At 39.7% G+C, this 14,062-nt stretch overlaps 1 protein-coding gene across 1 annotated transcript in view; it reads left to right on the top strand.

The window, feature by feature from the left end:
* LOC125436770 (guanine nucleotide-binding protein G(q) subunit alpha) overlaps nucleotides 1-14,062 on the top strand; it is a 114,178-nt gene that overhangs the window by 70,497 nt on the left and 29,619 nt on the right. The window contains exon 3 of the mRNA XM_048504046.1: nucleotides 10,555-10,709. Within this exon, the coding sequence (XP_048360003.1) occupies nucleotides 10,555-10,709 (155 nt within the window). The remainder of the gene's footprint in view (nucleotides 1-10,554; nucleotides 10,710-14,062) is intronic.

A 14,062-nucleotide genomic window follows, 5' to 3' on the forward strand; every position in this document is an offset into this window, starting at 1 on the left:
ACTACCTGTTTTCCTAGAGGTGGTGCTCTTAGGGCTGCTGAGTGGAAGGATATAATCATTGTTATTTTTTGCTTATTTGACTGCATCTGATAACAAATTTGCAAGTCAATATAATCTTAGAAATCCTGTGTAGCTGTCCAAGCAATATACATTAAAGCAGACATCCCAGTTCAAGTCCCAGTAGTTATCTACAACCAGATCTGTTGTAGCTAGCTGCCCAGAGGCTAAACACCAAGCACTGAAAGGCATGGAGTAGATATACTTTACCAAATAAAGTGAGCTTAAGGGAGGGGGGTATTTTTGCTCCCACTGTCTGCAGTCACAAAGAACCAATACTGCAAAGATAGAGATGGTTTTCGATCTGTTGACTTCTGTTGACTGTTGACTTCCATCAGCACAACCTCATCTTTGTAATATTTTGGCAGCTGCAGCACTAGAAAATAGTTTATAAAGTTATTGTGTAGATTCTGAACTTGATACTGATGTCAGTTCTTTTGAATATTTTAGGAGTGGTCCTCCTGAAGTGCTTACTCTGAATAGTCTTTTTGGTGTCTGAGCTTGAGACACTTTCAGTGCTACATTTTTATTGTTCCAGGGAGCTTTACAATTCATATTTTTCTTCTTATAACCTTTCTGCAAGGTTGCTTCTTTTTAACTAGTGACCTGTTTAGAGCCATTCACCAGAGCAAATACTGATTCCCAACAAGACTGTAATTTTCTTTTTAGTAACTCTCCTTTAGCCCAACTTCAGATTTTACTTTCTGCCAGAGTTTCTTAATTAAAGACAAATTGCAACTCATTCATAACACATATTTTAAAATACAAGATCTTATAGAAAGGGTTAGAAAAGACAGTTGACCATTAAATTAATTCTGCATTCACTTTTTAAGAGGATAACATGGGTATGGATTCCTGTTTCCACAGAGCTCAAACTCTTTACAAAACATGGAAGTATGTCTGTTAATAAAATAGACTTGCATAAGCAACAGCCTAATTTTGTGGTGAAATAAATCACCAAGTATAATTGCAGGAAGCACTGCACTTAGCTGGCTTCTGTAATGTAACACAGAGAAAGGCACTATACTACGAGGCCAAGAAGAAATAATCATATTTGGAATCCTGCCATATTAACGACTTGGAGACATGTACACTGTTAAAGTGTGAGTTTGGTTGTGATGACTTGAAAAATGTGGATCCAAAGTAACTATTCTCTGTGACTACAAACATGTTATTGACTTTGATCTTGTATTAAAACTGCAGTTTGCCTGTATTAAAGGATATTATGATTTAGAGTTCCTGCATTCTGAATTTAAAACAGAAGAATGGCCAGTGTCAAATTTGAAGAAAATATTTTAAGTGTCTAATGAAGGACCTTAAATGTCAATTCTTCTACAGTGACAGTGAATAGAGGGCTATCTCATTCTCTTTCTGAATCTTTTGAGGAACCTCAACGACAACATAGTATTTCAGGTATTTGCTCTAGCGAAAATACTCACCACATTCTAGTTAATATTTAGGTCTCCTTTCTTAACAATATGTGGAGCTAATCAGGAACCTGCTAAACATGTGACTTCCCCTCCCCTTTATGGTTTGCTAATGATTGCTGTCTATTAGTATCTTCTGTTTGGGTTCTGTAACTAGAAATCTGTGGTGCTATAATAGATCTATTTTATGTCAATGTTGATATTATATTCAGTACACATGAATGCACTAATCTTGTGTACTTGAATATTCTAAGAAATATAAATCTCTGTGCTATTTATTTATTTTATTTATATATACTTTCAACTTTTATACTGCCCCATCCCCAGGGGGCTCCGGGCGGTGCACAACATACAATAAATACAGTCATAAAACCATCATAAATTAGATAAAACCTATAAAAGCAGCGAGGACTAAGTGTAAACTCTTAAATAAAGATCCAAGTATAGATATGGGTGTAGATGGCGCCCCATAACCTGACATTAAATCCTTCCCCCAAGAGAGGAACGGCAGATCCCGTCAGATGGTACAGTCCCAAGCATGGGCCAGGGAAGGGGGAGGGGGCACCATCAGCGGCTGGTCCCTCCAAAGGCCTGGCGGAACAGCTCCGTCTTACAGGCCCTGCGGAACTCACTGAGATCCCACAGGGCCCGGACAGCTGGTGGGAGAGCGTTCCACCAGGCCGGGGCCAGAGCCGTAAAGGCCCTGGCCCGTGTGGAGGCCAGCTGCATCATCAAGGGGCCAGGGACCACCAATAAATTGGCCTCCACTGAACGAAGAGGCCGTGTAGGGACATATGGGGTGATGCGGTCTCGAAGATTATATCAACATTATAACATCTAACTGATTTGAAGATAAACTTAAATGCTATGGAGATGACTTTTTTTCTTTGCAAGAGCTTAAAAGTGTGCTGTTTTTAAATTACCACAACTATTGTTTTAGAAAATAATTGTGGGGAGTCGCTAGACACACATTTCTGCTCCTCCCCCCCTGGAGTCTGAGGGAATTGATAGCAGGTGCCATCTTTGTGTTAATGTTAATTTTAATGCTGCATTTTAATGGGGTAGGGTTTATTTTTATTAGAGCCTGTATTAATTGACACTTCCGGTTTTTAATCTGATATTGTGCTCTATTTATATGCTGTTCACCGCCCTGAGCCCTCCGGGGGAGGGCGGTCTATAAACCCAATAAATAAATAATAATAATAATAAATCACAAACCTGAAAGAATCACAAACCTGAAAAGGTCACTGAAAATGAACACGTAAAACTACTCTGGGACTTCCGAATTCAGACTGACAAAGTTTTGGAACATAATACTCCTGACCTCACGATTGTGGAAAAAAAGAAAGTGTGGATAGTTGATGTTGCAATTCCTGGTGACAGAAGGATTGATGAGAAGCAACTGGAAAAACTTACACGATACAAGGATTTAAGGATTGAACTACAAAGACTCTGGCACAAACCAGTAAAGGTGGTCCCAGTGGTGATCGGCACACTGGGTGCAGTGCCTAAAGATCTTGAACGGCACTTAAAAACAATTGGCGCTGACAAAATCACCATATGTCAGCTGCAAAAGGCCACCCTACTCGGCTCTGCACGCATTATTTGTCGATACATCACACAGTCCTAGATGCTTGGGAAGTGTCCAACATGTGATGTAATACAAAATCCAGCATATTGATCTTGTTTGCTGTGTATAACTGTTTTGTATCAGAAGAAGAAGAAGAAGAAGAAGAAGAAGAAGAAGAAGAAGAAGAAGAATTTCTTAAAGCATTGTTTCTTGCTTGCCAGTTATTACATTTGTTTCTCATATGGCAATATGTAGTTTTCATAGAATTATGACAAGATGAAAATTGTTTGTCTTGGGAGAACTGTGAATTATGTTTATTAGGTTCAGCATAACATCAAACTATTCTAGGAAGTTATTGTTAAGGCACAAGTAATTCCCTACTCTTAACAGGCCCATCTAAAGGGGGGCAAATCCACTACTGGGAGCGGCAAGAGGCCACACTAGTGGATTTGCTCTTTCCGGGGCACTTACCCTGGTAGAGTGGTGAAACCACTGCTGTGCAGCTGTTGCTGCCTTCCCCCAAACGTTGGATGTGATGGAGGACGCTGCGACAGGGTCTCTGCACCTCCTCCACCACCGATGTAGCGGGGGCAGCGGAGGAGTCGACTTTAATCATCTCCGTCCTGGACTTTGCCAGCGTTGCACAGCCTGCACTTAGGCCAACCTTTTGGCTCCTTGGAGGCAAGGAGGCATTTTGTTTTCCCCATGCTGCCAGGAAGCCCCTTTGAGAGAGGTAGTGTGGTGTGGATGCTGTGCTGCAGCCAGGCACTTGGTCTGTGAATGGGGCTAGTTCTCCTCTTCTTTTCCATCTTGTGAAACTTTAAATTTGATTCATGGCTTTTTAGCCATTCCATATGAACTTATTTATCAGTCTCTGCCATTCCTTGAAGTTTTTTTTTCATATGTATAAATTGGTAACATCTGAAATAAAAAAAAAATCATTGTGGAAATTCTTTCTAGCCATGAAATTTTCAATTTAGGCCATATTTGCATATCCTCTTGTATCTTCATCTGTGCTATTTTATAGTTGTCTTTAACTAATGTGTCATTTTTTAGTTAAATTTAATTTCAAATATTGATTGAATTTGATGTTATAACACATCCCATAATCTTCCTTTTACCTACTGCTTCTTTAAAAAAGTAAAACTTATTTTAGCCTTCTTCCTATTGAGTTTATAGCCTGAGAAAGATCCAGATTTTTCAGTTTGTTCCATTGTGTATTGTAGACATTTTGGGGTTTGAAATTCTCAGTACCACATAATCAGCATAACTTATTTTAAACTCTTTTCCATCCACTTTCAATCCTTATTTATTCATTTACCTATTGTATCCTGCCATCCCTACTGAAGTAGGCTCAGAGCAGCTGCCAACACTCACATCAATACAATGTAATATAAAATAAAAATATAATATAAAAATAATAAAACACTAAACACCCAACAGTAAAATTCACCATGATACAATGGAGGAAGCGAGGGAAAAACAAAGGAAAAAGAAGGAAAGGGGAAAGCGAGGGAGGTCAGCGAGATGACACAAACCATTGCTGTTCTCTTTTATAGTCCAGGTGGAACAGCTTTGTCTTACAGGTCCTGTGGAATTAATGTAAATATTGCAGATCCCTGGTTTCATTTGACGGGGCATTCCACCAGGCTGGTGGCAGAGGTGAAAAGTTGGACACTTTTCAGGCCAGGGATCACCAGCGAGTTGTTGGCAGAACATAATCTCTGGGGAACATATTAGGAGAGGTAGTCTAGCAGATACAATCATCCTAGACCATCAAGGGCATGAAATATCAATATTAACACCTTTCATTCTAGGATCTTGTCTAATGGGTATCCTTTACATGTTCCTTTTTGAGTTTGAAATCCATCAGCTAAAATTCCATTTGTAAAAAACTTTGCATGCTGCTTTGTCTAAATATCTGCATCCAATTTTTGTATCGAGCTACAAGTTAACTTTTCCGGCATTTCCGTTTTTAAAAAAAGCCACTATATTATCGAAAGCTTTTTCAGCATCTAAGAACATAAGCCCCCCCCCCACCCCACCCCCAAGTAGACATTGTCCTTCATATATATCTTTGGGGCAAAGCCAGTCTAGTCTGCATATCCAAAAACATAAAGCTACAATTAAAATAGAGGGCAGGAAGAAGTAGTTCCTGAGGAAATTCATCATCAGCATTTGACTGTATTTGTAGAAGTGCAACAAACCAGTTATCAGGGCCTGCCTGTTATGATAAATGTGCACATGATGAATTTATTAGCCCATAATGAATAAATTACACATGATGAAAAAGTACATAATTGGATGATGTTTGCCTTTATACCGAGGATAGTCAGAAGTTTACACAAGACCAGGCATCCGGACATTGGTATCCTTAGGCAGATACCAGCACCCTCCTGGAAGACCTCTCTGACAAAATACCTCTGCCACTTTCTGGTTGCAGGAGAGGTTGTCATTGCCTCTCCATTCAGGAAGTCACATCATGAAGCTTCTTCCATTCCACATCTACCACTTTGGAAGGGAAGGCTGACATCTGCTTTGACCACTTCTTGTGGGTTGATCTCTTTGAGGATGCGGATCAGTTCTTCTCCCCAGCAGCCGACCACTCACTCATGGAATGCTGTCTCTTCCCTGGCATTGACTTTTGCTCTCCGGTGCTTTGGATGCTTTATTATGTGGTTTTTTTACATAGACAATAGGATATTTTTAAGGTAAAAATGAATCAGCGTGAATCTTGTTGTATAACAGTGGTAGGTTTGGTTAAACCAATAACCATGATTTATGTTGTGAATTGGCTATGTGGGCTCTACATTCATGGTCTGTTTATATAAGAATCCTGAATGAGAGAAAGGGCTTTTGCCTTGTGGGAGCTGAAACTTGGCTTTGTGTTTTAGCAGTCTTGCAGTGCTGTCAATTGCAGAGCAGCCCTTCTGCAACTGTTACTTAACAGAACTCGCTTTGGATTCCATTTGCTGTGGCCTGAATAAAGAGATCAGATGCTGTTCTGTTTTGTACAGTCCTCTTTTTCTTTCTTTTACAAGAGTTTATTATAAACTGTTGCTTTCTATAGGATCCTCTGCCATTCAAATAAAAGTGTCTAATGGGAGGGGGGAGGGGTTGTCCAGAAGTTTGTTCTTTAGAAGTGGTAATAGAAGCTTGACACAATAAATGTTTGGAAGTATCTCTCTCTCTCTCTCTCTCTCTCTCTCTCTCTCTCTCTCTCTCTGTGTGTGTGTGTGTGTGTGTGTGTGTGTACACAGACTATAATTATTTTGCTGTAATTAAATTAACACTTCAGCTAATTATGTTAATAGCTTCCTTGGGAGGTGTGTAAGAATTTTAGCAAGCATTTACAACTTTTAAGTAATCCTGGATTTACATCTAATGTGCTAAATACAGTTATGCTTGTCTTGAAGTCGTTGCTCCAAGCTGGCAGAACTTCTGCTTTCCAACCTCCAATTTTCCCAAAGTTGGGACTCAACCTGTAAATACACCAATCCTGTATTAATAGAGTAGCGTGATAGTAAGTTCTTGTAAACTAGTAATCACTAGACAGCCCAAACTGTTTCTTAAGGCTTATTTTTCTGAGAGGAGAGTGCAGTCAATAAACCAAAACAAACCCAATTAGTCTCCACTGGGGTGCTAACTGCATACTCTTCCCAGGCAGGCAATACATACAATTTCCATGTAGCTAGTTATGAACTTCAGTTGGTTCTCCAGTCCACACTCCTGGCTGCACCTACATACTCACCTGTCCATCCAAAACCCAGTTTAGCCATTACTTTCCCAAGCCAATCACAACCCTCCTTCACAGGTGACTTGACTAAGAACTCAGTTCTCCTGGAGGTGACTGAGGGCACCTTGGATGGATGATTTCCCAACCCTTTCTCAGGGAGGTAGGAACTAAAACTTTCTACTTCCTGTTGAAGGCTTGGGATCCATAGCCAGCATATTTTTCTCTTCATTTTTTCTGTGTTTTCTGTACGTTTGTAGGAATATGTCGTCCATGATTGCTAGTGATTCAGTGCTTGCACCTTTACCTTTAAAATTCTGTGGCTGTTTTTGGTATATTCCATGATTGCTGTAGCCAGACTCCAGTTATTGACATGTTCTGTTGCTATGAACTTTAGCAGTTTATTGTTAGTTGTAGGTTCTTTTATTTACAAATTTAGGTGTTTGAATGGGAGGTGAAAATGAGGTTAATTGTACTGGGTATAATTAAAATTTTACTCCATGCACACTAGAAGTGCAAACTGCTTGTGGAGGCTGGTCTTCCCCAATTTGCTGGACACATACTCCCCTTAAAAAACAGTGCTAAAAGTTGGAGACAAAGTAGGATATGGTATGGGAAGCTGCAATGAGGGGGAAATGGTGCAGAATTGCTCCTCATGCTCTTGCTTGTTCTGTAAAGCCTTTTCCACTAACAGAAAAGGAATATTCTGAGAAAAAATAACATTACAATTAAAATCAATTTGGTATACAAATATGTGCAAATCAATTTCTTCCTCACACAGCATATGAACAAACACAGTGTCATGGGTAATTGGCTATGGTTTGTTGCTAAACAAAAGCTCACAGGCTAACAAGGAATTTTAAAAATATGAAAACTTTCATGGTATGTAAGCAATATGTTAGGAATGTGGAAAACTACAAATAAATAGCAGGAAAAGCAGAGAAAAGTGTAGCCATAAAATTCTGCATCATGTGAAAATTTCATTAATCGTTGCCAACCATAGAAAACAAGCTTCCAACTCCAAGGGAAGTATAGGGAGGTTTTACCACAGGACAAGGCCTAACCTTTGAATCACAAAGAAATATGATATAATGAAACTATGCCATGTTTTTAGAAATGCTGTTGACAAAATAGCCACAGTAGAAAATCTTACTTTGTGATTAATGGATTGTGTGCATTTGACTCTCTTCACCAAATACAGTATTGGTCTTCACCAAATATGATATGGCAATCTACAGAGGTTCCTGGAGATCTTCTATTACCACTGATCTCCAGACAATAGAGATCAGTTCCCTTGGAAAAAATGACTTCTTTGGTGGGAGGACTCCATAAGCCCCATTCAAGAGCAGCGCACCTGGCCGCGGTGCTATGGCCGCGCCAGACACCATCCCCAACGAGACTTCCCAGTGGTGTGGGGAGGCTTGAAAAGTCAAAAAGCCTCCCCATAGCCAACAAGCCTCTATGGGCCTCAATGGAGTGAAAATAGTGGCTTAAGTCCAAAGTACAGGTTATCAGCCCTCCTGGCCATGCCCTGGCCTGCCTCTGCTACACAGGTGGTGGTAGTAGGGACCCTGGGATGCTGGTTTGATGTCTAGTGCCATGTTCCGGGGGGACAGTAGAATTGCCCCTCCTCTGGGGTAAGCACCCCAGGGAGGGTGAATCTGCTGGATCAGTGGCATGCTGCTGCTGCAAGCTGCTCCCCTCCCTCCATGGATGGGGTTCTGTGTCATTGTTCCATGCTGAGGTCTTTCACTTTCCTGAACTCCACCCTCCCCAGGCTCCACCACCACCCTCAAATCTCCTAGTATTTCTCAACCCAGGGCTGGCAACCCAACTATATGCTATGGTGCATACTCTCTGGTAAATTGTCAGAAATCACAATGGATTGTGCTGACTTATCCTGTGTGTAAAATTATAAACAATGTATCATATAAGTGAGGAGTTAAGCATTGATGTTTCTAGGCATTGTTGAACACAGTATTGCTGTGTAACCTTGTTAATGATGGATGTCAGTCTTACACGGCAGTGTTAATGAAATTAAGTACATTCTGCTTAGAAATTAACGTTAATTTTTACTCCAGAAGTGTGTTCTAATTGTTTCCCATTATTTTTTTGCTGTGCATAATCAGGATTTAATGTCAGGTTAAAATACTTGCTATGCCTGAGTACAGTGTTGTTAACATAAATCTTCTACATAAATCAGTAAATATTGTCATAGGTTAATTAATCTGTTAATGTTATATAAGCATGAGCTTATATACTGCTTTGCTTTGCTATAATTGCAAAGTACACTGCCATATTTAAATATAGTTTACTCCAAAAGGTACAGGAAATGCAATTGTAACCTTTCAAACCTGGTAGCCTTACCATCTTTTATGGTTAACAGAAATTCTATCTTCTGCATTTCAAGCAGAATTTCAGAATGTGCAGTTTTGCCTATCATGGCATCACTGTTTTGGGAAAATTCATGTCTGTTGAATTTCTGCCATGCAGCTGTGCAAAAACACAGTTTCTGTTGGAAAAAAAAAGATAAGAGCCTGATAGCTATTCAAGCAACCAAAGCTATCTTGCTGGGGTGAACCAAACCATTACCATATATACTCATGTATAAGTCGACCTGTATATAAGTCAAGGCACCTAATTTTACTGCAAAAAATTGGGAAAACGTATTGACTTGCATATAAGTCGAGAGTGGGAAATGCAGCTACTGGTAAATTTCAAAAATAAAAATAGATACCAATAAAATTACATTAATTAAGGCATCAGTAGGTTAAATGTTTTTGAATATTTATTGCAAAGAAAAACAGTAGACTAGTTCTGTAAGCCCTGATTCTCCCTTTAAATCCACTCAGAAGGTGGTAGTGATTTAAAGAGAGAATCTGGGGAAAATTTGAGGGTGCCTGTCAGGGGAGGAATGTTAATGTTAGCAGTACCAACATTTCAGAGTATCTTTAGGAGACCGTCCTGATGATACCACCCAGGTTTGGTGAAGTTTGGTTCATGGGGTCCAAAGTTATGGACCCTCAAAAGGGTAGCCCCATCTACTATTAGCTTCCATTAGAAACAATGGGGGATGGGAGCACCCACTTTGGGGATCCATAACTTTGAATCCCCTGAACCAAACATCACCAGACCTGGCTGGTATCAGCAAGAGATTATCCTGATGATACCACCCAAGTTTAGTGAAGTTTGGTTCAAGGTGTCCAAAGTTATGAACCGTCAAATGTAGCCCCATCTACTATTAGCTCCCATTGGAACAATGGGGGATGGGGCACTCCCTTTGGGGGTCCATAACTTTGGACTCCCTGAACCAAACTTCACCAAACCTGGCTGGTGTCATCAGGAGTGTAACCTGACGGTTCCCTGAAATTTTGGTGCTGCTAGCCTAAAAACTGCGCCTCCTGGCAGCCGACAAAATAAAACCCCTAAAATATTTTTTAAAATACACCTCACTCGTGTATAAGTCGAGGGGGACTTTTTCAGCCCAAAAAATGTGCTGAAAAATTCGACTTATATGCGAGTATATACAGTAGTTTTATGTGAGATTTAACTCAATGTTGTAAGCCAGTTGTCTTTGAGTTAATTTTGAAGGGCTTTATTTTGAATTACCAATTCACTATTCAATATTAATGTTTACTAATATTAATATATGAGTGCATAGTTATTATTGCACTATTACTTAAATAAAAATGTCAAATGTTCTTCACATTCTGTATGATGGTTCTTTCAAACATAAATGTAATGGGAACATTTTTTATTAATAACAGGCCAATGCACAACTAGTTCGAGAAGTTGATGTAGAGAAAGTGTCCTCATTTGAGAACCCCTACGTAGATGCAATAAAGGCTCTATGGAATGATCCTGGAATACAGGAATGCTATGACCGACGACGGGAGTATCAGTTGTCAGATTCTACTAAATAGTAAGTACAAATATAAGTATGTGTGGGACAGTGTGATGGGCTGGCAGAGGAAGCCAGCCTGACAGAGATTGACTCAGCTGAAGGGTGTGAGTTAGAAGGAACTGAACTGTGACAGCATCTGCTTCAGAAGAGCTTCCCGGTGCATCCCATCTCATGGGATATAGTCATGGCGATAGCAAAGAGTTCACTGAACAGATAATCTGGTGAGGATCTACGGAAGGGGAGGGCAGAGTTCACTGTAGCTGTCCCTGTCAACTCCAACCCAGACAGTAATGGCAATTTCAGTTATAAAATTATTTTTGTATGTTGACAGTACTGTTAATGTACAGTTTATGTAAATTGTAGCACAGACCTTCTTAAAGGGTGTAATGTGAATTTCTAAAATGGGCCTCTGCTTCAGGGCAAGGAAGTATTGGTGTTATGGGTCAGCGACAGTGTTTGGATTCCTTGCAACTTATTTTCTTAGGCTTTTTAATTTGCTTCCTCTGTTTTGTGGAACAGATTACCAGAGGCTATTCAGAAAACATCAGTGTTTCTTACAATTTCTAAGACTGTTCTGTTTCAAAAGTCTTTTGTGTGAATGGCAGATTTTAAATTTAAGGTTTATTAGTCTTCTCTGGTTGGTGGCTAATCTAGTGTTGCTTTCTTGGAACTCTTTGTGACTTTTATTACTGCCCCACCCCCTGAGCCCTGCCCCTGGCTTCCATGCAGGCCTGCCCAAGCCCTGCTGGCCTGCACAAAGACTGAAGGGGGGGGGCTCGGGCAGCACGGAGGCTGGGGATGCAGCTCCGCAGCAGGCAGCCCCACCCCTGAGCAGCCCATGAGCGCAGGGGGCATGGGGGCCACAGGAGGGTGCCCGGAGAAGGGGTGGTCTTCGGGAGCCATTTTCCCCAATAGGCCTCTGCACTATAGTAAGTGAATTGTTTTATGTAAATAAGTCTTCCAATAAAAGCAATAATATTTGTTTAGTAATGAGGAACATTAAACTAGAAATTGGGTGCATAAGTCACATTCATTTTTGGTAGCAGACTAAAATAGAATTTACATGTATAGAAAGTGGTGGTATTAGAGAGTAAATTCTCTCAAGTAGAGCTGCTGCAGGGCCTGCATCACCCTCACCACCATTCCTATCCCTGCTCCTGGCCTTTCTCAGCTCTTTTTTCATTATTTTTTTTTAGTTTTTCCTGTGTGCCTCTTTGCAGTACACATATGAACACAATAAGGGACAGGGAAGGACAATTTTTCTCAAAATGCTACGTTATTGCCCCTGAGTGTATTTACTAGTGAGATGGCTGGAGGGATTTGTGGTGTGAAATAATGCAGTTATTTATCATTATTTCTAAGATGAGATTTTGTAGATAGGATAGCATTATTTTAATTTAAATGGTCCTCAGTGAGCAGTCTTTTTGGAGCCTTTGGCAATAACCAGCTGTTAGTCAGGTTGCAAATTGCCCTGTCAATAGATCAAGACACCAAAGGTGAGCATCTGTTCCTGGTTGCTCAAGTCGGCAAGGGTAATAGGGAAGAGTCTGAAGGTGAGGTTCCATGCCTTTTTCACTCCATGTTTCCCAAACTTTCAGGGAAAGCCTCTCTCAAGAGCTATACCAGTTTGGAATGCTGAATCACAAGATGTATTAATTGAAAAAAATTGAACAGTGACGCTGTCATCAAAGCAGCTTTCAGTGGTATATAAACAAAAATCACTAAAATGATCAGCAGAAGATATTGCAAAGATTGGCTTTTCCTTTGTATGAAAATGTATGCATAAGATTAGGAAATACTTCTTGGCACTGGGACAGCGTAAAACATTTGCAATGATAATCAGTATTCGATTGAGAAAATGGGTCTAAATGTGATATATTTTAAAGATGGAAATTTCTGGATTAAGTTTAAATCCTCTCTAGAAAATGCTGTGAGTAGTAACATTAATGTGATATCACACAGGAGTTACTTTAGTTATGTTCTTGTATATCATAGTCCGGTTTAAGAAGTAAATATAATTAGCCTTGAAAGCATATTATGTTTTCACCAATTGCCTGTTCCTGGTGAACTTTGTGATTAGTAGACTGATAGGTATATAATAGGTTCATAGTTTTTGCCAAGTACCATCTGCTTGTTGTAGAAGAGTGTAAGGAAAACTACCATTTTTGGTCATGCATTCCCTTGCTAAAGTGAAATGTTCACTGGCAGCAAATTCCTATTGTCAATGTCAACGGACATATAAAGTTTCTAACTTCATTATTTTTATTGATAAAAATTTTTAAGCATCTTTTCGTAAAGATGCATTCTTTTGGCAAGATTATTTTTAAATATACATTGCTTTCTCAAGCCATTGACTATTGTGCTGTATTTTCAAAGCCCTGCAACAGAATGAGCTCATCTTTGATATGGAAGGAACTGCAGACACGGAACCTGCAGTGTTGAAAAAAGATCAGAAATGATGGATTGGAGATTGTCCTCCCACATCCTAATTAGATTTTCTAGGCAGTGTGTTGTACTCAAACTGTGTGCCTATTTTAGCCTAAAATTATATAAGTTCAGTTTGCATCACTATTATAACAACTGTGGTCAAAATTATATAATGTTATCAAGCCATTTTGAACCATCTTATTGTGAAAAAGGTGGAAATTAATTATTTTAATTTATTTACCAAATTTTTATGTTGCCTCTCCACGGAACTTGGACTAGGTGGCTTACAAAATATAAGTGGATTGCCTTGCTTGATGTTAAGAGATGACATACGTTTACATTGGCATAACCAAGAAGCAATAGCTGGCCAAAATTATATTTGAGGTCTTATCTGATTTGGAATGGTCTTATTAGGTGCATGCCTGTAAAGTTTTGATTGTTCTTCAGACCTAGGATGCTGTTGCTCTTGCTAAGAGAATGAGATAATAACAGACGTAGCAAGACTCAAGCATATATATTTCACCCCCTTCATAATGTGCAAAATAGAAAGCTCCATGAGCTTTACCCATACATGGAAACTCCCTAATTCTGTGATCCCAGCACTGGAATGAAAGGAGTTAGTGGGTTTCAGGATCAGAGAGATTTCACACACAGTTTAAAATGGTGTGGCCTTGTTCAATTGTTACATTATGTTACAAGCACAATGGGTGAGAAGGGGGGGGGGGACATGCATGAGACTGAGATCCACTTCAGCTATTATAATAGTTCAAATAAGAATAATATCTGAACAGTCACAATGTCTTTCATGTAAAATGAATCCTCGAAAATTGCCAGTACTCCCCTGAAATCTGTACATGGGAGGAAATGGGTGGGGGTGAGCAATTTTCTGAGCTGCATGCCTGCTATTACTAGTTTTTTCTTACCGAGGAACCCTTGAAAAGCTT

This window comes from Sphaerodactylus townsendi, linkage group LG07 (genome assembly GCF_021028975.2).
Source record: "Sphaerodactylus townsendi isolate TG3544 linkage group LG07, MPM_Stown_v2.3, whole genome shotgun sequence".
In the NCBI taxonomy this organism is placed as follows: domain Eukaryota; kingdom Metazoa; phylum Chordata; class Lepidosauria; order Squamata; family Sphaerodactylidae; genus Sphaerodactylus; species Sphaerodactylus townsendi.